Source organism: Xyrauchen texanus, chromosome 26 (genome assembly GCF_025860055.1).
Source record: "Xyrauchen texanus isolate HMW12.3.18 chromosome 26, RBS_HiC_50CHRs, whole genome shotgun sequence".
Lineage (NCBI taxonomy): Eukaryota > Metazoa > Chordata > Actinopteri > Cypriniformes > Catostomidae > Xyrauchen > Xyrauchen texanus.
In genome coordinates this window covers 18990514-19017472 of record NC_068301.1, presented here as the reverse complement: position 1 = coordinate 19017472, position 26959 = coordinate 18990514, and the positions used below count along the sequence as shown (strand labels likewise).

The 26959-nt window shown below is 38.8% G+C and overlaps 2 protein-coding genes and 1 long non-coding RNA gene across 4 annotated transcripts; 1 reads left to right on the top strand and 2 right to left on the bottom strand.

Annotated features, from left to right (window-relative positions):
- The first annotated feature begins 7540 nt into the window (after window positions 1–7540).
- rbm48 (RNA binding motif protein 48) lies at window positions 7541–15344 on the top strand. Its single transcript, XM_052092731.1, has 5 exons — window positions 7541–7689; window positions 7887–8077; window positions 8167–8312; window positions 12148–12698; window positions 15126–15344. Exons 1-5 carry the CDS (start codon window positions 7564–7566, stop codon window positions 15195–15197), a joined length of 1086 nt encoding a protein of 361 aa, XP_051948691.1. The 5' UTR covers window positions 7541–7563; the 3' UTR covers window positions 15198–15344.
- LOC127619755 (calaxin-like) lies at window positions 15260–18726 on the bottom strand. Of its 2 annotated transcripts, XM_052092736.1 has the most exons (6): window positions 18633–18726; window positions 18232–18387; window positions 16069–16173; window positions 15835–15986; window positions 15487–15591; window positions 15260–15380 (listed from the first exon to the last, which is right to left on the bottom strand). In XM_052092736.1, the coding sequence occupies exons 1-6, from the start codon at window positions 18688–18690 to the stop codon at window positions 15330–15332; spliced, it is 627 nt and encodes a 208-aa protein (XP_051948696.1). In that variant the 5' UTR covers window positions 18691–18726; the 3' UTR covers window positions 15260–15329. The 2 variants fall into 2 exon arrangements, with proteins under 2 accessions (XP_051948696.1, XP_051948695.1); XM_052092735.1 differs by having other exon boundaries at window positions 15301–15591.
- Window positions 18727–19466: 740 nt separating this feature from the next.
- On the bottom strand, window positions 19467–20756 carry LOC127619760 (uncharacterized). Its single transcript, XR_007967611.1, has 3 exons — window positions 20481–20756; window positions 20034–20299; window positions 19467–19923 (listed from the first exon to the last, which is right to left on the bottom strand). It is a non-coding gene; the product is annotated as an uncharacterized LOC127619760 (long non-coding RNA).
- Between the last annotated feature and the right edge of the window lie 6203 nt (window positions 20757–26959).

Below are 26959 nucleotides of genomic sequence, written 5' to 3'. Positions count from 1 at the left end.
TCCTTCCAAACCATGTCGACAAATGTCTGCACTGGCAGGCTTTAGCAGCAGAACAAGCTGGATCAGCACTCCATGCAATGGCGGTGCTCCAGTTATTTCAAGCCAAGCTCCTCAGGCAAATGGACAGGGATGGCTTCGATCCAGAGACAATCAATGAACTCCACACCGCTACAGACTTAGCACTGCATACAATAAAAGTCCATTGGCAACCTGCCAGTTCTGGATCGACGTATATGGCTGACCCTCATAGAAATGGGTGATAATGAAAAAGCCACTCTTTTGGATGCTCCAGTGTCTCCAGCCAGCCTCTTTGGCTGATCTCTGCACAAGTTTGCTGAGCGTTATGTCATGACTCAGCAGCAGTCACAGGCGATGAGACACTTTATTCCCAAATGCAGTATTTTGCAGCCGGTTTGCCCTTGCTGTTTCGAGCCAGTGCCCAACTTAAAGCCCCATACAACTGCCTTACTGGCACCTGCGTATCAACAAGTGCAGCAAAAGCTCTCCTGTTTGGCAAAATCCTTTGAAGCAGAAAGCAGAGCCTACGGTTCCCGCTGGGTCTGCTCCAAAAAAGGCTTGATTGTAGATCCAAAACACTGTTCCCCATCTCTCTGCTACTGGTTGTCGGGAAAGGAATATTGTTGTTCACAATATTGTTAAAATTGTTGTTTCTGTGTCATGCACTCAAATAAATGCAATAAAAAATAAAATATGTGCAAAAAAGAATACAGTACTCAATGCATATGCACGAGATGCTCACACATTCACAAGAAAGAGCCCTTTGCCTCTTCAAAGCACACACATTATGCGCAACCGCTTCCCCATAGTGAGCGTCGCATCATAGCAACAGTGAGCAAACCCAATCTCCCTCTGTTCCATTACGCGGATGCTTGGCGATCTCTGTCAGAATGGGTGCAAAAAACGAAATGCAAATATGTGTTTCCTCCAGTATACTTGATTCACTCTGTCATATGGTAAGTCAGAGAGGACAAGGAAATGGTTCTGTTACTAGTGCTGAAATGGCCCAACCAGCCATGGTTTCCGGGAATGATGGAGATGCTGTACATCTCGCCATGGGAAATACCGCTGAGGAGGGATCTCCTCTCTCAAGCTCAAGGCACAATCTGGCATCCACAGGGGACACTAGACGTGCCAGAACTGATGTGTTTAGACATGAACACCATTTTACAGGCCAGAGCACCATCCACGAGATGCCTCTATGCACTAAAATGGAAGGTGTTCACTGATTGGTGTCTCTTACATGAGAAAGACCCAGCAAACTGCCCCGTTTATGAAATTCTTATATATTTCTTCAAGAGCGATTAAATGCAGGATTCACCCCGTCAACGCTGAAAGTGTATGTGTCAACTATTTTTGTATATCACCACATGAAGCCGGCACCTCTATAAGCAAGCATGATTTAATCATAAAGTTCCTTAAGGGGATGATTAAACCCACCTCGGCCGGCTACAGTCTCGACTTGGGCTATGTGCCTAAGATCCTAACCACGCCCTTCAAAGCGTAGGTGGTTCACCTTCAGGCCTTCTAACCTCCTCCATTTAATTCGGATGAGGAACAATCATTGCATTTGTTATACCCTGTGCGGGCACTACATGCATACGGTGAGCATACTTGCCAGTTCAGACTGTCTGCTCAGCTCTTTATATGCTATAGAGGACACACAAATGGAATGTCTGTCTCCAAGCAAAGGCTCTCTCACTGCATTGTTGATGCAAATGCCCTGGCTAATGAGTCGCAGGGTTAGACTTGCCCAATTGGTGTTAAAGCACACTCAACTAGAGGCATGGCCTCCTAATAGACATAGCAATAAACAATTGTTATATAAACAATAAATACAGCAATTATCAGAAACACTTACCGACAAAGCTTTCTACAAGTGATCACAGACATAATGGCTTTAGTAAACTAGCTGTGATAAACACTGCACTTTTCACTGCAAAACTGTATCAGAATGTTTGCTGGCAACAATTTAAAAGACTGCATGACTAGGTATAGAATTGATAGTGACAAGCAAGCAATAAAGCATTAAATACATGATCCAAAACAATACTCAAGTCTCATTCGCAGGTGTTCTTATTTTCAAGTTTAGCCTACTCTATGTACAATGACAAAATCATCTTCTGCACACACTAAAGGCATGTTGCACCAATTCTGGCCTTCTGTATTATAAGTTGTGTAAATATTAGTCACATGAATCAATGTTTCCAAAGCCTAATCATTTGAGGAAGTTGTCACAATGAGTGTGGCTATTCTTGGTAAGATAATGAAAGTTTCAAAAACATTATAAGAAATTAAACACAAGATTAGCGAGTGCCCCAGAAAATAGTTTATTAAAACATGGTCTTGGCACACTGGACAAATGAAACAGCCTCTATATTTGCTTGGATCATGGGCACCTGCAGCATTTCATCTGATGGTACGCACAGATATCTGCCTTGTACAACCTTCTATCTGAAGCTCCCCTGAGAGATTTTTGGGCAAAAACAACACCAAATAATTAAATTCTGGTGACATTGAGAGAAGTATTTTTTGTTGTTGAGTATGAGTAGTGTTCATGTAACTATTGGCTAAAGCATTTCTTCCAGTATCCATTCAGAACAGACAGTTCTCATGCTAATAAAGCAAAACGGACCTCAACGAATAGATTTATCAACGCTTTTATCACTTAAAGTTCTTTTTAATTTAAAATGGCTTCTAAAAATGCAGCGCTCCAATGAGAGATGCTAAAAACACAGTTAAACATGACAGCTGTTGTCAAAAGACATCCATCTTTGGATGCAGCATTTTGTCTCAGTTGATTGTAGGTACGTTTCCACAGTATTAATTTGTGCAAGAATGCAAAGCGCACAGACTAATCAAAAGAACTTTTGACAAATTATCAAAGGTTACAGAAATGTAAACTGTTGTAGTTTAATCTAACTTTGTCAAAATTTAATTACCTTTTCGAAATAATCCTTCAGACAAGTTGAACTTGAGTCATGACAGTGGTGCGTTAACATTTTAAGATTCACTGCAACATGCATGTCAGGGTAATTAATTAATGTTCATATATGCTCCACTGACTGGAACCAAATATCAGGAACTGAATATATTGTAACACCGGTCACACATCAGACTCGTTGGTGTACAGAGGTAAAACTGAATCATTAGTAAATCGTGGATAAAATATATTTAAATGTCTGCGCAAGTCCAATTTGGCAATATTGTGCAGACCTCAGCCCTCTATATACCTTTTCTGTGACTTGGCATAGATCAAAAGCCTTTTTTGAGGTTTTTCCATTCACCGCCATTGTTTCCTCCTCCTGATGGTCACAAAGATTGCAGGCGGTGGAGTAAAAATTATGCCACTATGTGTCACTATGTGTGTTTTAAAACTTTATTTTACTGTTATATTTGTTTTGATGCTTTGTATTTAAAATTGGTGCTTTAAAATTGGTTCCATGTTTCATGTGTAGTCTTATACTGTGTTATGTTCACCATACCAAAAAATATTTTTTGTGATTTGGCTATGAGAGTTTTATAATTTTTTCTGTCATCATATGTATTGTTATTTTTTATTGTGTAATTTTTTTACACTTTGTTGGGAGCTGATCCAAATAAAGAATAAAGATGCTTGTCCGTAGATCTGCTATTAGCCAGGTGGTTCGAGGTACCAGATCTAGCATTTGTCATTCAAGCTGACACATTCAGCAACTGTCTTTTCAGTATAAGGCCATTTTCCCCTGTATATCCAATGTTGGAGAATAGCCAGCTCTAGAAAGTCTAAACATGACTTTTTTTTTATTTATAATGTCCTCTGGAAACTTTCATGCCTTTGAAACACTTTTCCTGGTAACCTATCAGAGTTCCTTAGATGTCATTTATTAGTTTTTGCTAAGCCATACACTGTGAACAAATAACATAATAATTATCAATTTTGATTAGACAGAAAGTGTATATATAAAGTGTGTAAAAAGTCAAGGTTCATGTAGCATATGTTGCTTTATATGTGTTATGCTGCACCTTGCAGCTGAAGTCCAGGAAAGGAATCATTCCCAGTACACATTTAGGATTTATTAATTTGTTTGTAATTATAGATCCATGTATATTATATTAATTACATTGTAATGCAATTAATTGAGATGTTTACGGTAGGTCATTTTGTAAATACTTTACATTAATATTGAAAATGATATTACAATCTATCAGTGGAGGGCAATAAAATGTATGTTTTAGGCCTACTATTGTTCATTTACTTGCCACCCTAATAGTAGGTGTATGGTAGACAATATAACATACACAATATATACAGTAAATGTAAATGTATTTAAAATGCCAATTTCATTTTAAATAAATATAACTTTTCAATATATTTATAATTTAATAATAATAAAAATTAATTATTCAGTAAATTCGGGTATAATCTAGTATACTATATAGGTTAATAGGGATTTGGCATATTTGTTAGGTTATGAGTTTAATAAGGATAGAGAAGGATATAGAATATTAATGAAATATATGTATAATCAGAGGTTAAATTGGGCCGGAGCGCAGCTCAGCGCCTCCTCAGGTCCACAACACACCCTGACGGAGCTCAGCTCCGTCTCCTTCAGAGGCGGCGGCAGCCGATTTTGAATGTTTTGAGTGTAGCCCCGAATGAATTTTGAAAAGTTGACTGACAAATATGAAACCGGACAAAAGCCTATGTAAACCTCCGAAATCATAAGTTGCCTTATTTCATTGTGTTTTGGCTCTGCACATATAGCATACAGCCTGTAAAAATAGACATAGGCATAATCTAGCCTATAGAATAAGTTCCTTTGCTGTCGGTAGCCTATGGGCGACTCCATTTCTTCCTCTCTGTTGAATATGCAGCAGGTAGGGGAGGAGCTGACATCAACTTACTTTACTTAGTGGCGAGTTAACAGCAGTTAGCAGGAAAGACAGCAAAAATGAAGCAAATGAGGCTTCTAAAATTTCCGAAAGAAGTCAGTGGGTAAGAATTCTCATTTGTTTTTGTCATCATCTAGCTGGCTTTCACCCACAGTAGGCTAAACCTCAAGACATCCACTACCGCCTATTATGATATCTTATGGCCTCCGGCCTCGTGGTTAGTTCAATGTCCTCTCACGCCGTCGTCCGCAGTTCGAGTCCCATTCATAGCATAATTTTCTTGTTTATCAGGTGTTGTTTTCGCTAAGGATAACCAATAAGCATTAACAAAATGTATGTGTGACTTGTTTTGTGATATTAGTTTGTTGTATATATACACTTTGAGGGTAGCAAAGATGTGCCAGAATCAGGCATGGAAACTGGTAACAATTAATCAGTCACTTAACTTTAGAGAAAGTTAAAAGTGAAACATTGTTTATCTCAATGATCCTAATGAAAGGATTTTGACAGATGAACATGGAGAATTATATACAGTTCGATGCCCATGGTGTGTCAATGAACTTAGACTAAAATCATTCATGTATTGCTTTAACTTAGGATCTTATACATGATTTTGACTATTTATGTCAAAAAATATAAATTATTTATATAAAAAAAATTTTTTTGCTTCACTTTACTCACTATAATATAACTCTTTTGTGATGACTTTATGTTAATGTACATGAAAATTCAAGAATCATGATAGATATTAGGGCAATCCCACTGATCTGCTCTTCCCAATACATTTTCTTCAATGGTATTGGTCTACAATTTGAAATATGTAGCACTTGATGAATTAGTTGTTTGAAGCTGATTTGCAATAAGTTATGTGCTTGTATCTGTTCTTTTGCATCACAGATGATTCAGGGAGGAGAGAGGATGTTGAGGATAGTACTAGAGTGGAAGATTTAGGAACTGTAGAAACAGGCCCAGCCAGAGCAAAACTCAAAGAATACCCTCTCACCAGCTTTGGACTACAGGGAAGTGGTTGCTAGTGTGAAAATAAAATGGTCTGGGCTAAGCCCCGGATGTCCTTCAATGCTGGAAACGTCTCTGTGTCGTCCTGCCATAGATTAAACATAACCTGTATTTAATGTATCCTGGGTTGCATTTCCTTTTATGTTGCATAGATTTGTTCATGGTTTTCCGGTACAAGGACATGCATCATGTGACATTATTTTTGTTGTTGATGTCAAAATCTACAGAAACTGTACTTAATATGGGCCCATTATTATCTCATTTATTACATAATATTACATATTTATACACATATTACACAGAAGGAAAGGCTCCTCATTACCATGGTTAGGTCAGTGTGCTATAGTCTTAAATAATAATAATAAATTAATGTATTTATGAAAAATAAATACTAGCTGAAACACATCTTGAAACTTTAAACGGCCACTGTTGATGTCTAATAATAATTCTAATAATTCTACCTTTAGAGTATTTCATATGAAACTGAAACATTTTACTTTTACTAGGTGTAAAATCCTGAAACAAATTTGTAAAGGTGATGTGTGTAATTATTAATATTTGTAACTATTTTGGTAAAGGGGCCACATCGGGCTTTAAGTAGTGCATAGGGGGCCACATTGTAATGCTTTTGAGATACAATGTTCTGCATTGATTTGGTTTGTTGTAACTTTTAAGCCCAGAAATAGTTGTGTACTCAATTTTCTGAAGTGTATCTGTGACTAATGGGACTATTCTGCAATTGCCTAAAGTATTATATTGCTCTCAAAGATAGATACTTTTCTATCAGGCATTACAAAACTCAATAAAGGCGGAGATTATACATTTATTTTGCCATCTCTACTTCCCTGTTAATTTATTATTCAGTTTTAATAATAATAAAAAAAAAAAAAAAAAAAATGTATAGAACGACTAATGTTTGTCGCAAAGCGGACGAGTTTACTCTTTTTTTTTTCTTTCTAAAACTTGTCATGATGCGTTTCTCCTCGATGTTTTTCAACACTCAACAGAATAACACAGGCAGCATGAATATGATAAATAATTACTGCAAGAGTTACATTAACATACAGGTGCGAAGGGACTTCAACGTTTCTAAATTGCACAAATAAAAAATAATAATAAAATAAGTGAATTGTAAAGTATTTGTCTTTGTTTGAATAACTACTCAACCCTAACTTACACATTAATACTGGAAAAAGAGCCCCTTTGGTGTAAAAACATGATGATGACCATTCACCGTAAATAAGGGCTCCCCCTCCCTACAAAAGCCAATTTAACCACTGTGTATAATACTGGATTAAGTGAAAGGATTTAGTATAGAATAAGGATGGTTTGATCTATTCTAGATTTTATAGTCCAGTCTGGAGGAGCTGAACACGCAGCGCCAGGCGGGCTATAGGAGATGGAATGAGATGGAGCATCAAAAAAGTAAATAAGGATGAATATGTGCGAAAGAAGCAAAGGAAATAATAATAATAAGGAAAATCTGATCATAAGAAATCATGACTGCATAACAGCAAAGGTAGGTGGCGATATGCACTAAGAATGCAACGCGCCAATAAACGAAAGAAGAAGAAGAAGATGAAGACTTGTGTTTTGACTCTAGACTTGTATTTTGTAAATCCGAATGCTGGTCGCTGACTTCACGCACCTCAAATGGACAGTGCAGTAACTAACCCGTCTGTTTGGGATACACATAAAGTATATAAACACCATGAGCAACAAAATGTTGCTCAAACACGGCTTAAGTACAGAGAGGGAAGACGCCACAAAGCAGTTAAGGTCTGTTTATTAACTGTTTCTTTTATATCGCGTTTTTTTTTTTTTTTGCCAGTACTCCACCATTTTAGCTTACCTTACCTTACTTGGCAGAAATCAATAGGATCCCAAAAAGTATTATCTAGGAAGTCAGCTTGAGTGTTTGAAACACAGTCAAATAAGTTATAATAGTATTTACATGGCTGAATCTCCGTTTCCAGGTTTATACAGTCAACTTGGAGTCACGGTTCCTGTTAGTGCAAGGAGTGCATGCCATAGGAGTGATGACAGAGCTGGTGCAGCTCTTTGCTCTCTATGGAGTGATAGAGGAATACAGAGTACTTGATGAGTATCCAGCAGAGCAATTCACTGAAGTCTACTTATTCAAATTCCAAAAGTTTACAAGTGCAAGGTAAGTGTAGATTATAAAGTGAGCTTGTGATAGCAAGTAGGATCACCACTTGTGATTTTTCACTTATGTTTCCAAATGTAATTTTGCAGGGCAGCTAAACGACATACGGATGAAAAGAGCTTCTTTGGGGGACAACTGCATGTCTGTTATGCACCCGAGTATGAAACTGTGGAAGAGACGAGGCAGAAGTTACAGGATAGGAGGAGATTCGTTAACAGAGTGAGCCAAAAATCATGTAAGGTTTGATATTTTAAGTTTGTAGAGGTTTTCTACTCATTTGTGATCCCATAAACAAATATCATTCCCATGTTTTATGACTTTATGTCTTCCATGAAACACAACATTTGGAGCTGTGAATCGCAAAAAAAATTATCCGGGGCCTGCTCCCCGTTGGAAAATTGATCCATTTTAAATGGCAATTTTCCACTACATGTTACGGTTCAACTGTACTCTTTTTACTTTTCTGAGCTTGCATTTCCACTGCAGTTTAGTGCCACCTCAACGTGGGTGGGATTATAGGTTGATCATCATAGTTGCGCCGCCTCTACTGCCGTGACATCAACTTAAACACAACACAAACTGACCAAAACAATAACACAACCTCTAGCTGTTAGCTACTAGCTCATTGTGCTGCATAAAGCAGTAGACGCATAGTGATTTTTATACAAAAATCAGTGTAACAGTTAAATTGGCCTGGTTGTTTAGAAGCAAGCTTCCAGTAGCTGGTCAACTAAATAAAGTGAAGCTTTCAAGCAGAGTATAGAGTTAACATAACAAAACATACCATCCTCCATCGTGGATCAGGGCACACTTAATCAACTGCTTTTCATTCAGTAAAAGGGAATCTGTGCTTCAAAACTACACAACTCTATCACTGGTGAGTGAAATGTTAATATTTACTTGCCAGTGGCTAATAACAGTTTTTTGGTCGCATAATGCAAAGTTTACTCGTATATGCGAGTGATTTACTTGCAATGTAGAGGGCTGGACATTACTTACCACAAAGATTTGTCATCCTCCTCAACCAATTAACGTTAGACAGATCCAGGTATACTCCAGTGGATATACAGTGAGGAAAATAAGTATTTGAACACCCTGCTATTTTGCAAGTTCTCCCACTTAGAAATCATGGAGGGGTCTGAAATTGTCATCGTAGGTGCATGTCCACTGTGAGAGACATAATCTAAAAAAAATAAAATCCAGAAATTACAATGTATGATTTTTTAACTATTTATTTGTATGATACAGCTGCAAATAAGTATTTGAACACCTGAGAAAATCAATGTTAATATTTGGTACAGTAGCCTTTGTTTGCAATTACAGAGGTCAAACGTTTCCTGTAGTTTTTCACCAGGTTTGCACACACTGCAGGAGGGATTTTGGCCCACTCCTCCACACAGATCTTCTCTAGATCAGTCAGGTTTCTGGGCTGTCGCTGAGAAACACGGAGTTTGAGCTCCCTCCAAAGATTCTCTATTGGGTTTAGGTCTGGAGACTGGCTAGGCCACGCCAGAACCTTGATATGCTTCTTACAGAGCCACTCCTTGGTTATCCTGGCTGTGTGCTTCGGGTCATTGTCATGTTGGAAGACCCAGCCTCGACCCATCTTCAATGCTCTAACTGAGGGAAGGAGGTTGTTCCCCAAAATCTTGCAATACATGGCCCCGGTCATCCAGTGCAGTCGCCCTGTCCCATGAGCAGAAAAACACCCCCAAAGCATGATGCTACCACCCCCATGCTTCACAGTAGGGATGGTGTTCTTGGGATGGTACTCATCATTCTTCTTCCTCCAAACACGTTTAGTGGAATTATGACCAAAAAGTTCTATTTTGGTCTCATCTGACCACATGACTTTCTCCCATGACTCCTCTGGATCATCCAAATGGTCATTGGCAAACTTAAGACGGGCCTTGACATGTGCTGGTTTAAGCAGGGTAACCTTCCGTGCCATGCATGATTTCAAACCATGACGTCTTAGTGTATTGCCAACAGTAACCTTGGAAACGGTGGTCCCAGCTCTTTTCAGGTCATTGACCAGCTCCTCCCGTGTAGTTCTGGGCTGATTTCTCACCTTTCTCAGGATCATTGAGACCCCACGAGGTGAGATCTTGCATGGAGCCCCAGTCCGAGGGAGATTGACAGTCATGTTTAGCTTCTTCCATTTTCTAATGATTGCTCCAACAGTGGACCTTTTTTCACCAAGCTGCTTGGCAATTTCCCCATAGCCCTTTCCAGCCTTGTGGAGGTGTACAATTTTGTCTCTAGTGTCTTTGGACAGCTCTTTGGTCTTGGCCATGTTAGTAGTTGGATTCTTACTGATTGTATGGGGTGGACAGGTGTCTTTATGCAGCTAACGACCTCAAACAGGTGCATCTAATTTAGGATAATAAATGGAGTGGAGGTGGACATTTTAAAGGCAGACTAACAGGTCTTTGAGGGTCAGAATTCTAGCTGATAGACAGGTATTCAAATACTTATTTGCAGCTGTATCATACAAATAAATAGTTAAAAAATCATACATTGTGATTTCTGGATTTTTTTTTTTAGATTATGTCTCTCACAGTGGACATGCACCTACGATGACAATTTCAGACCCCTCCATGATTTCCAAGTGGGAGAACTTGCAAAATAGCAGGGTGTTCAAATACTTATTTTCCTCACTGTATCTGCAAGTGTGTGTGCGTGCGCGCATGAGTTTACAGCAACGGTGTGGAGCTGACTGGCGTGCGAGAGGAAGCGCAAAACACAACCTTTTATTTTATGTTATTATGAGACCGAGAAGTGCAAAAATATTTTAGATGAGAAGTGTAAAAATGTTTTCGGTTCATTATGAGACCGTGGCAGGGCAAATTAGACTGTGGCGGGCTGCCAGAATCTAGACAATTAATGGGAGATGCTGGTCCTTCCTCATGATTCAATCTATTTTGTGAAGTCCACCAGTCCCTCCTGCAGCAAAGCACCCCAACAACATGATGCTGCCACCCACATGCTTCACGGTTGGGATGGTGTACTTCGGCTTGCAAGCCCCACCCTTTTTCCTCCAAATATAACGATGGTCATTATGGGCAAACAGTTAAATATAGGACTTGTTTTACAATGTATATTTATACTTGTCTACCTGTTTCCTCCAGCACCTTCACAAGGTCCTTTGCTGTTGTTCTGGGATTGATTGCACTTTTCAGGGTGTGTGACATTGGCACCACAGTGGTGTATTAAGAGTGGGTTTCTGGACATTGCTGCTGAGTTATTAGCTCAATGGTGTGAAAGCAGATCGGTTTTGGTCTTGTAGCTCGAGGTCCGAGGCTATTGGCCCCGGCAGGCAAGTAGATAGCCCTGACTCGCATTGGCCCGATAATGTAAAAATGGTTAATGAAAGTGAACAAGGACTGGACTGTCAAACTTGGGTCTTGGCTCCAAAATAACAAAGCACCATATATGTATCATAAATGTAGTCCATAAGATTTTTTTTCTTCCCAATTTGCAATGCCCAATTCTCAATGCGCTCAAGGTCCTCGTGGTGGTGCAGTGACTCGCTTCAATCCGGGTGGTGGAGGATGAAAATCAGTTGCCTCCACGTCTGAAATCGTCAATCCACGCATCTTTTCACGTGGCGTTTTGAGCTCGTTACTGCAGAGACGTGTGTAGGCTTCATGATATTCTCTGCGACATCCATGCACAACTCCCCACCGAGAGAGAACCACACATTATAGTGACCACAAGGAGGTTACCCAATGTGACTCTACCCTCCCTAGCAACAAGCCAATTTGGTTGCTATGGGGACCTGGCTGGAGTCACTCAGCACACCTTGGATTTGAACTTGCAAGTCCAGGTGTGGTAGTCAGCGTTTTTAATTGCTGAGCTACCTAGGCCCCACACAGTGTTGTGTTTCATGAAAAAAAGCAAGTCAAATGGTATGGAGCAGTGTAAGAGTGAGTAAATGATGACATAATTTTCATTCTCTTATTACATCTGATTTGTACTTAGACAAGAGGCCTAATTAAGTGTCTTTCTGAAAATCTGTTGCCAAAATCCATGTGTCTTATGTGATTTAATTTTTTTCTTTTCTTTAGCAAAACAAAATGATCAGCAACAAAATGAGAGTGCAGAGCTTCCAAGGACAGACACACCAGCAGCTTCTGCACCCAAGTTCCAGAAAGACTATGAAAAACCCAAAGGGGAAAATGTAAACTCCAACTATTTGGGATTTCCCTTGCTGCCTTTGCCACCTAGGGAGGATCTTCCTCATAAACATCCATTACAATTGCAGAGGACAACTGAAAGGACATTACCTATAGAGGATAATATGGGCTCTCTGCACCATTTCAGCCTTCCTGTAACAGACACTGCAAAACAGATTACACCCTGCTCATCTTCAAGCATTTTTCAAGGCAGAGATTTAAGCCAAAAGCATAAGAACCTGCAACCATCTATTAGATTTATGCCAAGGACTACACATTTAGAAAACAGAAAAAGAAAATTAGAAGAACAAACATTATTTTTGACTGATGTGGACAAAAATGAGCCAATGATTGGTCCAAAACTACCAGAACTGCCCAAAGTGGACATGGAGGATAATTCGTTAAATTTAACTGCCAATTTAATCCGTCAAACAATGACAAAGGTTAGTTTCTTTGTTTTATTCCCACTATGTACAGGTATATAATTCCACATTATGGCATATTCAGGGTTCCTGTGGATCTTTAAAAAGTATGTCATAGGGTGCTTTCACACTTGGTTCGATCGCTTGGACCAAACCAGAGTTTGTTTCCTCACCTGCTGGTCTCTGTTCAAATCATATTTTTTGGGTCTGAACCGTAGTCTGAATACATCATCAACATGAGTACAAGTGGCAGCTGTTTACTACTGTAACTAGGCAACAACTCAAGAAGACATTGGCTTCGCTGAGTTATTAATGTATTAATCATTTTGAATTTACCACCAAAACATTACATGGACAAAATGACAATTATATTTGTCTGTCACGAATGCATTGAATGTGCAATGATGAGAAGAATATTGGCGTTTGTCTGCCGTGAGCCAGCGTAATCATTGCAATAGTGAAGAATGTGAGCTGCTTTCTGAAGGTAATTTATGTGGACGCAAGCTGGTATGAGAAATGTATTAAACTAAAATAATTGTGAACGGGAGCCTGCAAAGACATGACTTTCATCATCAATAAGGGTTCACTTCCACAATTTGGTATGATTGCATTCATATTAGCAGCAAACTGCTCTGGAGTTCACATGAACCGTACCCCAAACCACCTTTTAATGTGGACTCCGGTGCGGTTTGTGGGTGTGCACCCGAGTTCGGAAAACAGCGTTCACTCCACCCAAACCAACCAATCTTTGACGTTATTCGAACTCTGTTGCGCATCAAATGTGCTAGTGTGAAAACACCCTTAAATTCAGTTCCCCCAAATTTAAGGTCATAAAAAGTCTTAGGCCTTGTCCACACTAATACGTTTTCGTTTGAAAACGCATCTTTTTCTCTCCGTTTTGGCCTTCCGTCCACACTGAGATGGCATTTTTCTTCATGAAAACTGAGCTTTTTTAAAACGCATTCCAAAGTGGATACATTTGAAAACGCTGTTTTCGCATTGTAGTGTGGACAGTGAAAACTGCTATATCTGTAAATGATGATGTATTTGTTGTCATGTGACGCAGTCATGTGATCTATCTAACCAAAACAATCAAGATGGTGACCCATGTTATAGCGATGCTGTTGTAGTTGATTCTCACTTTGATAGCGTTGTTTAAATTTTTGTAAATTTTGTACATCCATCACGTTACGTTCCTGCAACAGGAAATTTACTCAGAATTGGTGTCCAGCGACAGAACACAAGGACAATTGCATTTCAGGCCGTACATGCAACATGGATTTTCTGCGTGCACAGTAACATGATTTAAGCATTTTCATACATTTCAGAAAACACTATTGTGAATGGAGAGTATTTTGAAACGAAAATGCCATTTTTTTTTTTTTTAAATGTATCCGGATTAATGTAGACATAGCCTTAAATCTTAAATGATACAACAAAAATCTTTTGAAATGTAAAAAAAATGATTTAAAAGTTCTTAAATTTTGAGGTGGGAAAAACAGGAATCGTGATATGACCTAATGTGATTACCAAACTTCAAAAGAATGTGATTTAATTAAATGCATGTGCTGTATCCTTCAGAGTGAAAATGCGGCACTGTTGTATTTTCTCCTAGCATACGGGGGCTTGTGAGTGTTTTCCAGATGCTCAGGTGATGTAGATCGCAAAATATGAGGGAATTATAATGCAAAATTAAGTAAATGCAGAAGCACTCTCGTTGTGGAATAAATGGAGATGGAGCTGCTGCTCAGCTGAAGCAAAACTTGCGTGTCAAGCATCTTTAAAGGAAACACCCCGGAATTACATCTTTAATACAGTTATATTTAATGCATTATAGCTTTAATAAAGTTCAAATAATAAGGAAGCAGGTCATGTAAATAACTGCAAACTTTGAAACTGGCATTTCTCTGTGCAGTCAGTGCACAATTTTAAATGGAAAACAAGACAAAAACACTTGAACATTAGGATTTTTGCAGTGAATTTCTTTACTGAATTAAACTTATAAAAAGTATTTTTTCCCCCCTTTAATTCAGATTGTCATTTAAGTTAAAGTGCCTTTAAAGTTAAAAGTTCCACACTATGAATCAAATCTGCCCACCCCCAACCATAAAGTGCATCTGGAATTTCCCCATCACAGGAAGAAAAGACTAAGAACATTTAATATAGGCTAACAATTAAAAAAAAATAATAATAATAATCCAATTTCGGTCAACCTCTAATTTGCATCTATTTATATAATAGTGTGTGTGTGAGTGAGAAACATGTCTTGAATATTTCAAACTTGCATATAGCCTACCCTGTTTTACTGATAAACAATGTTAAGGCTCATGTTTGAGATTTGTTTTGTTGTGGGGATGCAGTATACATTTTATTATTATTTTGATTTTAAAAACTGCAGCAACATTAATACTGAAATATGTTGATAATTTGTTTTATTCTTTTATTTAGGTTGCATCTGTACCAGAGATAAAACCTATACAAGGGAAGACCACTACTGCAAAGCCACGCAGAAGAATTTAATAAAAATATTCTGATTTCCTCTGCAACTCATTATATAGTCTTACATGGACTAGTATGTTGAAAATGTATTTCAGTTTCAGACACAATGTTTGACAAATCATTTCTATTTCATGTATAATTCAATTATGCATTTCAGTGTCCATGTGGTTCTTGGAATGCATGTTCCTCGAATGCCAGTATGCTCTGCAAAACAAAACAAAAAATGTAGGGCCTGGTCTTCGAAATGATAATACATTTTACACGCACAAGTATGTAACTGCTTAGGCAAGGTAGTTGCTTGTGTTTGTACCTTGGCATCTGGAAGGCAGTTGCCAAAACCCTCTAGTAAAAGGTTTTCATCTCTTATAGTCTTCTCAAAATCAGTAAAAGAAACTCTCCCGTCGTGATCACAATCCTGTATAGAACAATTTGTAAGGCATTAATACTTGGTAATGGTATAATATGAACTTGATTCATTGTCCTCCATATTTGATTCTTGACAGGAATGAAAACAAGGATTGGTTGTTTAAAGTGTTTTGGACAGTGTTGGGTGTAATCCAACTACAAAGTTATTAGTTAATTTAATGACTTTTAATGTGAAGTTTCATTCCTATTGTGAAATAAAGTGTTTTTCTTTTTGACATGCATATAGAAATACCATTTTCTTCAAGGCAATCTCCACAAGATCCTTAATGCCCTCATCTGGATCCTCTTCAGTGGGTTGCCTAATGAGGCTGTCTTTCAGCATATGAAACATCTCCTCCCGTGAGATGTATCCATCACCATTTAGGTCATAAATGTCAAAACAGTCTTTGCATATACATGAGATATAGTACATGACATTAAGTAACCATCATGCTCATCACATTAAGTGTAAATATAAAGAACTTACATTTAATTTTTTCTTCTAATGTCCCACGTAAGAAGATAGACAGACCTTCAACCCACTCTTTGACACTTACATAGCTGTCATTGTCCTTGTCAAATGCACGAAAAACTGAAACAAAAGGTTAATATAGAAAATGCAGTAATTTTTTTCCGAAGTGTGGGTTAGAGTAACTTATAAAACTCAGAGGACCTACGATCAAGACATTTTGCTTTGCATAAAGCTGGAAAGGGTTACAAAGTTATCTCGAAGAGCATGGATATTCATCTGTCCACAAATTGTCTATAAATGGAGACAATTTAGTACTGTGACTACTCTCCCTAGAAGTGGCCATCCAGCCAAGATGACTCAAAGGGCACACTACAGAATGCTCAGTGAGGTAAAAAAGATGCAAAACATTTCTATTAAAGTAACCGGAGAAGTTAAGTTACACCCCGTTATCTCACATTTGCATGTGGTATGAACAAATGTGACCGGAGTGTTTAATTCGGACATTTATTTAAATGTTTCCTCGAGCATGGCTTGAAATCCTTTGAAAATATTGTTCAACATTTTAGGATTCCCAGATCTCAGTTCTTCAGGTATTTACAGCTGTGCCACTTTGGTTTTGTGAACTATATTTAAAGGTGCCTCAAAACCCAAAAAAAAAGGGGGGGCTTGAAGGAATCATTGGAACTGGTTAACGTCTCTGTTCATGATTCTACTATACGGAAAACATTAAACAGGCAAGGTGTCCACCACGAAGCAGCTGCTTTGTGCTTTCCAACAAAAAAAATATTTCTGGGCACCTGAAGTTTGCCAAAGAACACCTTGACATTTCACAATGCTACTGGGAAAAAGGTTTGTGGACTGATGAAACTAAGGTTGAATTGTTTGGGAAGAACTCGCAGCACTACATATGGCGTAAAAAGGCACCGCATACCAACATCTCTCCTCCACCTGATGCGAGACACTGTGGCTTGAAGGCCTCTCCAGGACTCTGTCTAACCATTAGATGGCCAGGTGTAGGATCAGTGATGATCTGGGGATGCTTCAGCAAGGCTGGAATTGGGCAGATTCGTCTTTGTGAAGGACGCATGAATCAAGCCACATACAAGATTATCCTGGAAGAAAACTTGCTTCCTTGCTCTGACAATGTTCCCCAACTCTGAGGATTGGTTTCTCCAACAGGACAATGCTCCATACCACACCACACAGCCAAGTCAATCAAGGTGTGGATGGAAGACCACTGGATCAAGACTCTGTCATGGCCAGCCCAATCTCCAGACCGAACCCCATTGAAAACCTCTGGAAAGTGATCAAGAAGAAGATGGATGGCCATAAGCCATCAAACAAAGCCGAGCTGCTTGAATTTTTGCGCCAGGAGTGGCATAAAGTCACAGCAATGTGAAAGACTGGTAGAGAGCATGCAAAGACGCATGAAAGCTGTGACTGAAAATCAGGGTACCAAATATTGGTTTCTGAATAAAGTTAAAACATTGTTATTGTGTTGTATAAACATTTATATGAACTTGTTTTCTTTGCATTATTCGAGGTCTGAAAACACTGCATCTTTTTTGCTATTTTGACCAGTTGTCATTTACGGCAAATAAATGCTCTAAATGACAATATTTTTATTTGAAATTTGTGAGAAATTTGTCAGAACTTTATAGATTAAAACATAAATGTTCATTTTACTCACATATCACATATCTATAAATAATACATTCAGAGAAACTGGTAATTTTACAGTGGTCTCTTAATTTTATCCAGAGCTGTATATTTGCAATATTATGATATATATATATATATATATATATATATATATATAAAACTATATTTGCCACACTACCAAGTAGGGAAGACCTGCGTAACACGCTTTGACACACTTTTACTCCAGTGAATAACTAGTAAGTTACTAGTCAACAGTATATTATTGGCCGTTTCACCTAAAATTAAGTAGTAAAACAATTATAAAATGCTAAATTGTTAAAGGTAAAGTACACAAATATCAAACCAGTTGCAAATATTGTAATTAATTTAAAAGCAAAGTGACAACTTTTCCCTACCTAACTTTAAGAAAAATGCCTTCATTACACTATATAATTATTATATTGTACTATTTATTAGGCTACAAAGGATCACAGAATATGCCACTAATTAATCGCCTCATCCAGATCAGGAACTTACCTCTATCCATCATCATATCGTCAGTCATTCCGAATGTATTGTGCAGTATATTTCGAAACTGGACTCGGTCCAGTCCATGACCTGCTATTCTCTCCTCCTGCTCTTCCAGCAGACCGTTGAACGCTCTTATTAGACACTCCGCCTCTGTTTTATTAACTACAGCATGATCACAGTATTAACCTACTTGACAGAAGACTGAATCTAAAATAATGAAAACCTCACTGATGTTATTAGGCAACTCATTACAGAAAGAAAGGCAATAAAAGATATTTACTGTAACTCCTCACTTTAAAAGGCAGGACCTAACTGGGTAAAAGCTGCAATCAATCTTTCTAAAAAGAATATCGATATCAACTGGCATTCCAAACTGTAATAGACGTAAAAAGGTTTTAGATACCTACAGTGTTTGACATGTTTGCATAACGTTTCGGCGAGGTTTTGAATTATCTTTCTGTTCATTGCCGATATTTCTTTGGTGCGTTAACTCAAACTACCGTCAGCATTTGCGTTTGATGTTGCTATAGAGATTGCTAAGACATGTGACCAAATGGGCGGCAACGTCATCAGAACGCAAAGGATTATGGGTATGTTTGGCCCGTTTATATGGGCTGGCATCGCATAGCAGGCTGTTCTGGCATGAAAATAATAAAAAATTAGCGTGAAAAACAGAATATAATCCTACAAAATGCAGCGGTCTAAAGAAAACATTGTCGGACCACACCGCCTAAAACTAAATCCTAATGCAAAGACGAGGTATGACGAGAAAATAAAGGGAATCAAAGGACTGGATCCTTACGAGCACAGGGACTGGTCAGGGGACATCAACCTGTTGCCCAACTTCCAGCACCCATATATATACCCACAGACATGTGCATGTATGCACTAACACTTAATATCATGTAGTCGTGTATATATATATATATATATATATATACATATATATACACATACACGACTACATGATATTAAGTGTTAGTGCATACATGCTCATGTCTGTGACTTATCACCCACAACCTACCTCATACATTTCCAGTTATCTTTTCTATGGTCTATTTATAATGTAAATGTATTCATCTAAATTTATTTACATGTTATATATATAAAGAAACTGAAATTAAGTTGGTTGTTACTACTATTTAAGTTATGTAATTGTGTTTGCAACCAAATAACACTGATTTTGCACAATTCTTCCTTAATACAGACAAAGGAGGCAGAATTTAATTCAGTCTTTGTGTATTTTATTTACAGAGATGGCTAAAAATCATTACATGTGAGAAGTGACATTACAAAATCTTTTGAAAAAAAAAAAAAAAAACATATTTACATATTAGATGTGAGCATGGTGTATAATTCTAACACGACGGCTTCACAACAATACTTGGACACATATTGGTCAAAGCACAGCACTCCCAAACCAAAATTATATCCAGCTAAGTCTTATCCTCCACCTCTCAAGGCACCCCAAATCCCAGAAGTATTGTGTCATTTAATATGTTAAACTTAGAGCGCATACACCCGATCACTCGCTCCACGTGGATCCTGACATGAGCTAACTTCCTGGTCTGTGGCCCCTGGTGAAGGCAGGTATTTTCAGTGTAGCACCCACAAGGGTAACACTTTCTTTAATATCAGTGCCCGGCGATGGGGGTGGATTCACGGGACCTTCCATCTCAGTTGCAGGTGTAGTGTTGTCTGACAGTAACAATAAAAATAAATTGTGTCATATCACAACCTTTAATCCAAAGTAATCCAGATTAGATATACACAGGGGGCAACATATATTGTATTATTTTACTATTTACCTGGGTATAAAGGTGCTGCATTATCCAACTCAGCCTCAGGACCAGTGTGGTCAGTGCCTGGCGATGGGGGTTGATTCATGTGAGCTTCCAACTCAGCCTCAGGACCAGTGTAGTCAGTGCCTGGCGATGGTGTTGTTGTGACCTCGTGGCTCTTCTCCTAAACCGCTTGAACCGGTCTGTGTTCGTAGCTTTGACCTCAGTATGGCCGAGGTACAGAGAAGGGGCCCAGTCAGGATCACACTCCAACATTTCATAGGCAGGTTTGCCTGCAAACAGTCACCAAATAAATTGCTATGTAGCCTAGATGTACAACATTTTCTAGCTATTTCATGCTAGTTAACAGTTAACATTGGCCTAACGTCAAATATAATGGTCTGGTTAAATCAAACAAAACACGCTGGTTATTTGCCCACAACATAACATTTACAGAGAGTAATTGTAACTTACCTTTGTGAAAATGCTTTGAACACACCATCATGTGTGGTGGAGTGTTATCGAAGGTAATCTTGGGCCTCCTTACTGCTGCTATCCATGCCATTCGTCGCCTTTTTGTCACCTCTGAAACATGGCTTGTATTATTATTTTTCCACGCTGGAAAACGATAAAAGGATTTTCCGTTCTTAAGCTTTATGCCACTAATATCGTGAGAACGAATATTGCAGTTTATAACACAGCAGGTAGACTGCATCTTGAACACTGCGTTCTTCCCACCATGCAATCAAGTCTGGCGCCTACTGTTTGTGCCGCGGATTCCCAAAATGCTTTGCGTTCACCACTGGTAAAACGTCACGATGACGTCACATTTGCAATCTCTATTGATGCTTGTGTTGAGGGCGGGGCAATCTTCTGAGCACGTTGGTGATGGGCGAACTTATCAAGGTAAGTCAGTCCACTCGGTGGCCATTTTTGGCAGACTATTTTCTTTGTGAACAAGCGACACAGAAGTATAGCTCCTATAGACCAAAATCCCCACACGGTTTAAAAATCAGCAGTATAATCTGAGAAACGATAGTTTCATAAATTGTGCGTCTTTAGCTCAGATCACTATTAAAAACGCTATTTCAATCTGCCAGATACTCTTTCGAAAAGACGGGCCACTTCTATTTAAATGGATGGGAGAAATTGGATCGCCCAACCAAGGAGATCTGTGCGCCCAACGGTTAACGGATGTAGAAAAGAAGTCCTTCCTTGCACTTAAAAGAGCCAATAGGCATTTATAGTCGTTCATCAGTCATTCCTCATTCAAGTAGATAGGAGCTGCACTGGTATGACTGGAAATAGCATCCCGAGAGCATTCCGAAAATGGCCGACAGTGGACTGACTTGCTAGAATGACTTTGGTAAATGCGCATGCGCGTTCTCGAGTAAACTGAGAGGCGACGTCTGTATCTAAAAGGTTATGCATACGTCCTTTTCTACATCAGTTGGCTATTGGGCATTTCAGTTTCTCACATTAATTTTAATAGAAGTGGTACCTGCTAAATACTCAGCTATACTCTTTCTTTTCAATCCGGTACCAAGTAAAAACCAAGGCCAACATCGCCGATATTATAATACCAGTACTGATACTCTTAAATCAGCGTTTGTTGTGATTTCTGAGAAGAAAATAGGTAATTTTATTATTTAGAAATTTACATTTATTATTATTTAAATATTATTTATAGTATTTAACATTTATAAGCTTAAACTTCTTATTAAAGGTTTATAACCTATCAACAATTACAGAACATTATCAAAGTTGTAAAAATGTTTTACCGTAAATAAACTTATAACCAGTTTTGGGTAAGTTACTCAAAAAGTATTTCTACAAATTACTAATTACTTGTCTAAACAATTTAATCAGATTACTGAATTTACAGATTATTTAATTGAAAAAGTAATTCCATTACTAATTATTTTAAAATTATATTCTAAAACACTTTCTTCATAAAATCGTATGTTTTTCCTATCGAATGAAAAAAAAAGTCTGTTCCTCCTTGTTTATTGACTCGATAGGTGGCTCACTCTCTTCAGCTGTCATAGAAACGCAAACAGATTTACATATTGACATAATTTGTTCAGCGAGACTTGTAAATGCAGATCGACTGGACACTTAACGATTCCACAATCCCTTGGGAATTGAGGTGACGTCACATTCGAAACACTGAATTTAAAGGAACAGTGCTGAATCATGATGCAGTCGCCTCTTCTTCTCAACTGTAAGTATTATAAGTGTTCCTTGTGCTTTAATGGTACTTGTTTAACAAAACCAAAGCAGATCGTTTTATCGGTTGTCGTTATTACATCATATATTCGGGTCACGGGACGATGCCAAAGTATGTCCAAAATGTATTCATATTACTCGCATACATACCTAAAAGTACATACTGTTTTTCCAGCAGATAAGTGCATCCTCCATCAAAATCAGTACCTATACTGACAGTAAGCAGTTTCGAACACAGAGAACTTTCCCGGAGAGGAAAAGAACACTGTTGTACAAGGTGGGGAGATTTTGAGTTGATCATGGTCACACCCCAAAGGTGTCTTGAGCTATGTCACATTTTCACCTCTTTCCCTCTCTTTTCAAAGGTGATTTATGAGCATCGTTCTCAAATCGTCTCAGTCTCCCGCTCAAAAAAAGAGCATGTTTTATTCATGTATTGTAATATCATTAATACGTTAAATAATATAGATATTAACATAACCTCCATTAGCATTCGAGACATGAAAAATGAAACTCAATGATAGTAAATATGACATACTTTCATGAATATTCAACGTGCTAGTTAGAAATCATAATGGATCATACTTCATTGATTTTAGAACATGGGTAAGGCATGACTGTATCATTATACCACAATGTTTAGGGTTATTATCAGGTTATCATGAGAGTTCTAGGCACTTTGACATAGATTGCGTGTAAAATAAAATTACAGTAAAGTAAGTTTTGTGGTTGTGTCAAAGTTCCTGGATTAAGATGAGATTTCCTGATATTTTTCTGCACATGAAAAGTTCATTTTGTGAATTTTGGAGAGATGAGAAAAGCATTAGTTTTGTGTCCAGCTAAAAAGAGAATACAAAGAAAATCTGTTCGATCTCTCTCTGTTTAGACGGTGGGCTGAGGGGAGAATTCGTGTTTTCAGACGATCTGTGGGGGTGGATAACCCAGTTTTTTATATATAACCACTACACTTCTCAACAAAGCAAATAAAAATTGTTGCCACTCACATACTTTGCACATTACTATAATATCGATAACTTTCTCCAGGTTATTTTCCCGGCGAATAGAACAGGCGGCTATGTGTGGGGTCCGACATCCATGACGTATTTGTTGCCTTCATCCAATAGCGTGCGTGGGAAAGTGTCGGTGTTGGTGACGCGTTTGTCAACACACTGGCGCGCTGATATGAAGTTGCTGTCTGTGCACATCTTTTCGAGAAGTGATTTTAGCCCAGGAAAGATTGAACTTGTTAACTCATTTTGCCCACTTATGCTACATATTCAGTTTGACACAAAATGTGAATGTAGAGGTAACGTTATGCATTTTCACTGTTTTTATTTTATGTAACCATCTTTTGTCATACGATGTCCTGTCATTTCGTTGTAATCTTTAATAAATATACCGTTCTGATTTCACACATTTGATCCATGGTATTGCTTGGAAACACAACATCATAAAAACCATAGACATCTACAGCAGGATACAACGTTAAAATAGCCTAAATATAAAGTTATGAAACTTCACTTTGCCCTCAGCCAAAACGATTTGCCAAGGAACAAATTATAGATTAATGAGACCAAAGATTTCCCGTTAGATATACACAAGACGAATTATATCTCATGTTTAACCACTAGACATCAGAGCCAGCGGCAAACGTCAGAAGCACTAGCCGAGGTAAGGCTGTTCCAGGTGGGGTACATGAGCTGGCGCCTGGATCTCTCACTCCAAAAGCGTCAGATCAAAATTTTAAATAGGCTCTATCTTTATGAATAAACCATAGATTTGAGCTTTAGACAACTACATTGTCGACTGAAAAACTATTAAAACTACATTTCGTGACACAATAACAGTAGTATTTTGAAATTTCTAATTCTATAATGGCCAAATACAACCAGAAACAAATGTTCAGTCTTGCTTGTGAAAGGTAATTCCTCGAGACATGTTTTCAATTGTGTGGTGATTTGTACAGCCCCAAGCAGCACACGAAACACATTTTTCTCAATTCCCGGTATGAAAGTTATGGGAAAGTTGCCCCCCACAATGTGGCGGCACCTTTGACGTACGCTCCAGCGGGCAATTGGGCGTCTATGTATTTATTATGTCTATGATAAAAACGAGCCAGACAATACTCTTTTTCCCGCACATTTCTACTGTGGAAGAAATGGCAAAATCATGAAGTGCTGCATGCATATATGTGAGGGAAATGGACCCACCATTCCTTTCACAGACATAAGTTGGGAGAAATTTATTAAATCTGTGTTTCTGTGGAAAGACCTTGAATGCAGAGAAAGTCTTATAGCAGAAGAGGCAGTACAGGCATACAAGTTACAAAGCCAGGAACCTACAAACCAGTTAGTCAAACCAGCTAACATTGGCTACCACAGGGAGTGCTACAGCCATTTCACAAATATTACAATGATAGAACGAGCACAAAGGAGAAGAGAGAAGGCAGTATTAGTTGAAGAAACTGCAAATGAAGGTCCAGCAGGCAAGCTATCAGGCTGCAGTACACAGGAGGAGTCTTGAGTGCATGCCAGACATTCCTCCTCCTGTAAATCATGGCTGGAAGATGGTAGGAGATTTCTACGGAGTGGACTGGATGACACTTCCGCCAGCTCCAGAGGCCATACTGGAACTTGTGCACTGCTCATGTAAAAAAACAAATTGTGTTAAGGGTAAATGCTCATGTAAACTGCATGAGCTGCCATGTACAAACCTCTGTCAGTGTGTAAACTGACAATAAGTCACTTGAAGATGACTAGGGCACATGTGGTTTTGTAAATACACATGTGGGGAGGGGTGTGTGTGTTGGCTACTCCTGCAGAAGTAAATCTGAACGATGTTTATGTACATTATAACTCTGCTCTGTTTGATAGCCTCTGTTCTTAGATAGTTTAATCTTATTTCTATTACATGCCGTTCTTCTTGAGCTCTTAGCTCTCCGGTTATAATATTGGCTGCTTGCTGACCCTTTAATGTTATGTCAGATGTAACTGATAATTAAATATGTCTTAACCATCAAGAGGTTCATGTTTACCTTGAGTTTTTGGCGAACGTTTGCAAAACAGTCGAAGGTAATTATCCGCGGACATACAGTGGAGCTGTAGCCTATGTGAGATGGACGAAGTGTTACCGTTAGAATTAAGTATTTAAACTTTACACCAAATCAAATATGTAATCGCATGATGCTAGCTACTGCTAGTTAGCCAGCTGAAACTACCCTACTTAAAACGACACTAACGAGACGCTTACATACGTTTGAACAACACAGTGTACAAAACACATTTTTTTTTATAGATATCATATTCTAATTAAATGAATACTTACAATCACAAAAACAATGTCCTTGGCGATAGTCACTGTGCTGCTGCCGCCGCAGATGCTGCTCGTGTCTGACAGCTGAATCATCCGTGTAACAGCTGTTCTAAATAAGCTACATCTGATTGGTTAATAATAGTCCTATGTCATTATCTTGCCACGCTATTGGCTCGACTGATATAGTAGGCAACCGCGTTTGCCTGCATATTTACGGTCATGCATTATGATTTCGGGGGAAAATGTGCAATAAATGGGAGTGGCAACACTTTTCATATCGTTGAGAATAAAACAACCGTCCCAACTTTACAAATTCAGGTTCTCCCTCCATGGGGATCTTCCATTTCGAAAAGTAAAGCAGATACGGGCCCTCGGCCCACCGTCTACTTGTCTTAGATACGTTTTTAGCATGTGATGTTAGGCTGGCAGTCTTGTAGGGGTCATTTGGTTCATACTTTTAAACAGACACCCTTGTTTATGTTGGAAGAAACAAAGAGAGCATTAGACTGTACTTTTAATCATTGGGGGGTTTGTTTACCCAAAAAAATCGAATTCTCTAATGATTAACCTACCTTTAAGCCATCCCAGATGTGTATGACTTTCCTTCTTCCGCAGAACTGAAGTAAAGATGTTCCCCTTCTGTCGCTCTCTCCACGTTGTGTTGGAGAAGCGACACTAGGGGTCTCTCTTGAGCGCCGATATCCACCTCTGATCTATGAAAAAAGGCCAATGAGAGTTGGCAGCCGGTATTTGCATGTCCGCCCCGGACATACAGGTATTTAAGCGGCGCAAATACGGGAGTTCATTCAGAAAATTTCTTCGAGCCGATGGTCTGTCTGCAGTTTGCTGCGAGTTACACACCACTAACGTTCCTGTTTCCTCTGGCGATCTGCATGCTGTTGGATCTTGACGGCGCACAACAGCGGCTTTCTCCTTCACATTGCACGGCGTGCTTTGTTGCCCCTGAGCGCTTCGACAGCGCAGACACACACACACACACACATTGTGTATTTAAAAGAGCAAATTTCTATTAAAAGAGTAATTTCTCTAAAAGAGCAAAACACAGCGGCGTTGAACGTCCTTTTCAGGACGCGTATTTTTCAAGATGCCCTTCCGCCCCTGTGTTGTTCCTGGATGCGGTAGAAGTCTCTCCGCTTCAGACGGCCACAGGCGCTGTCTCGTGTGTTTTGGCCGCGATCACACCGAGGCGGCGTTTGTGGATGGTTCATGTTCTCACTGCGAGAACATGACCATGACCACGTTGCGGTCGCGGCTTGCTTTCAACTGAAAGCATGCCACCCCAGCTGCACCCTGCATTGCTCCGCATTGTTCCTTCTTCCCATGGGATTGAGGACGATGCGGTTTGCGCTGGGGGCGATTTGGGGGCGGCAGCGGGTGCAGTTTCGCCGGGT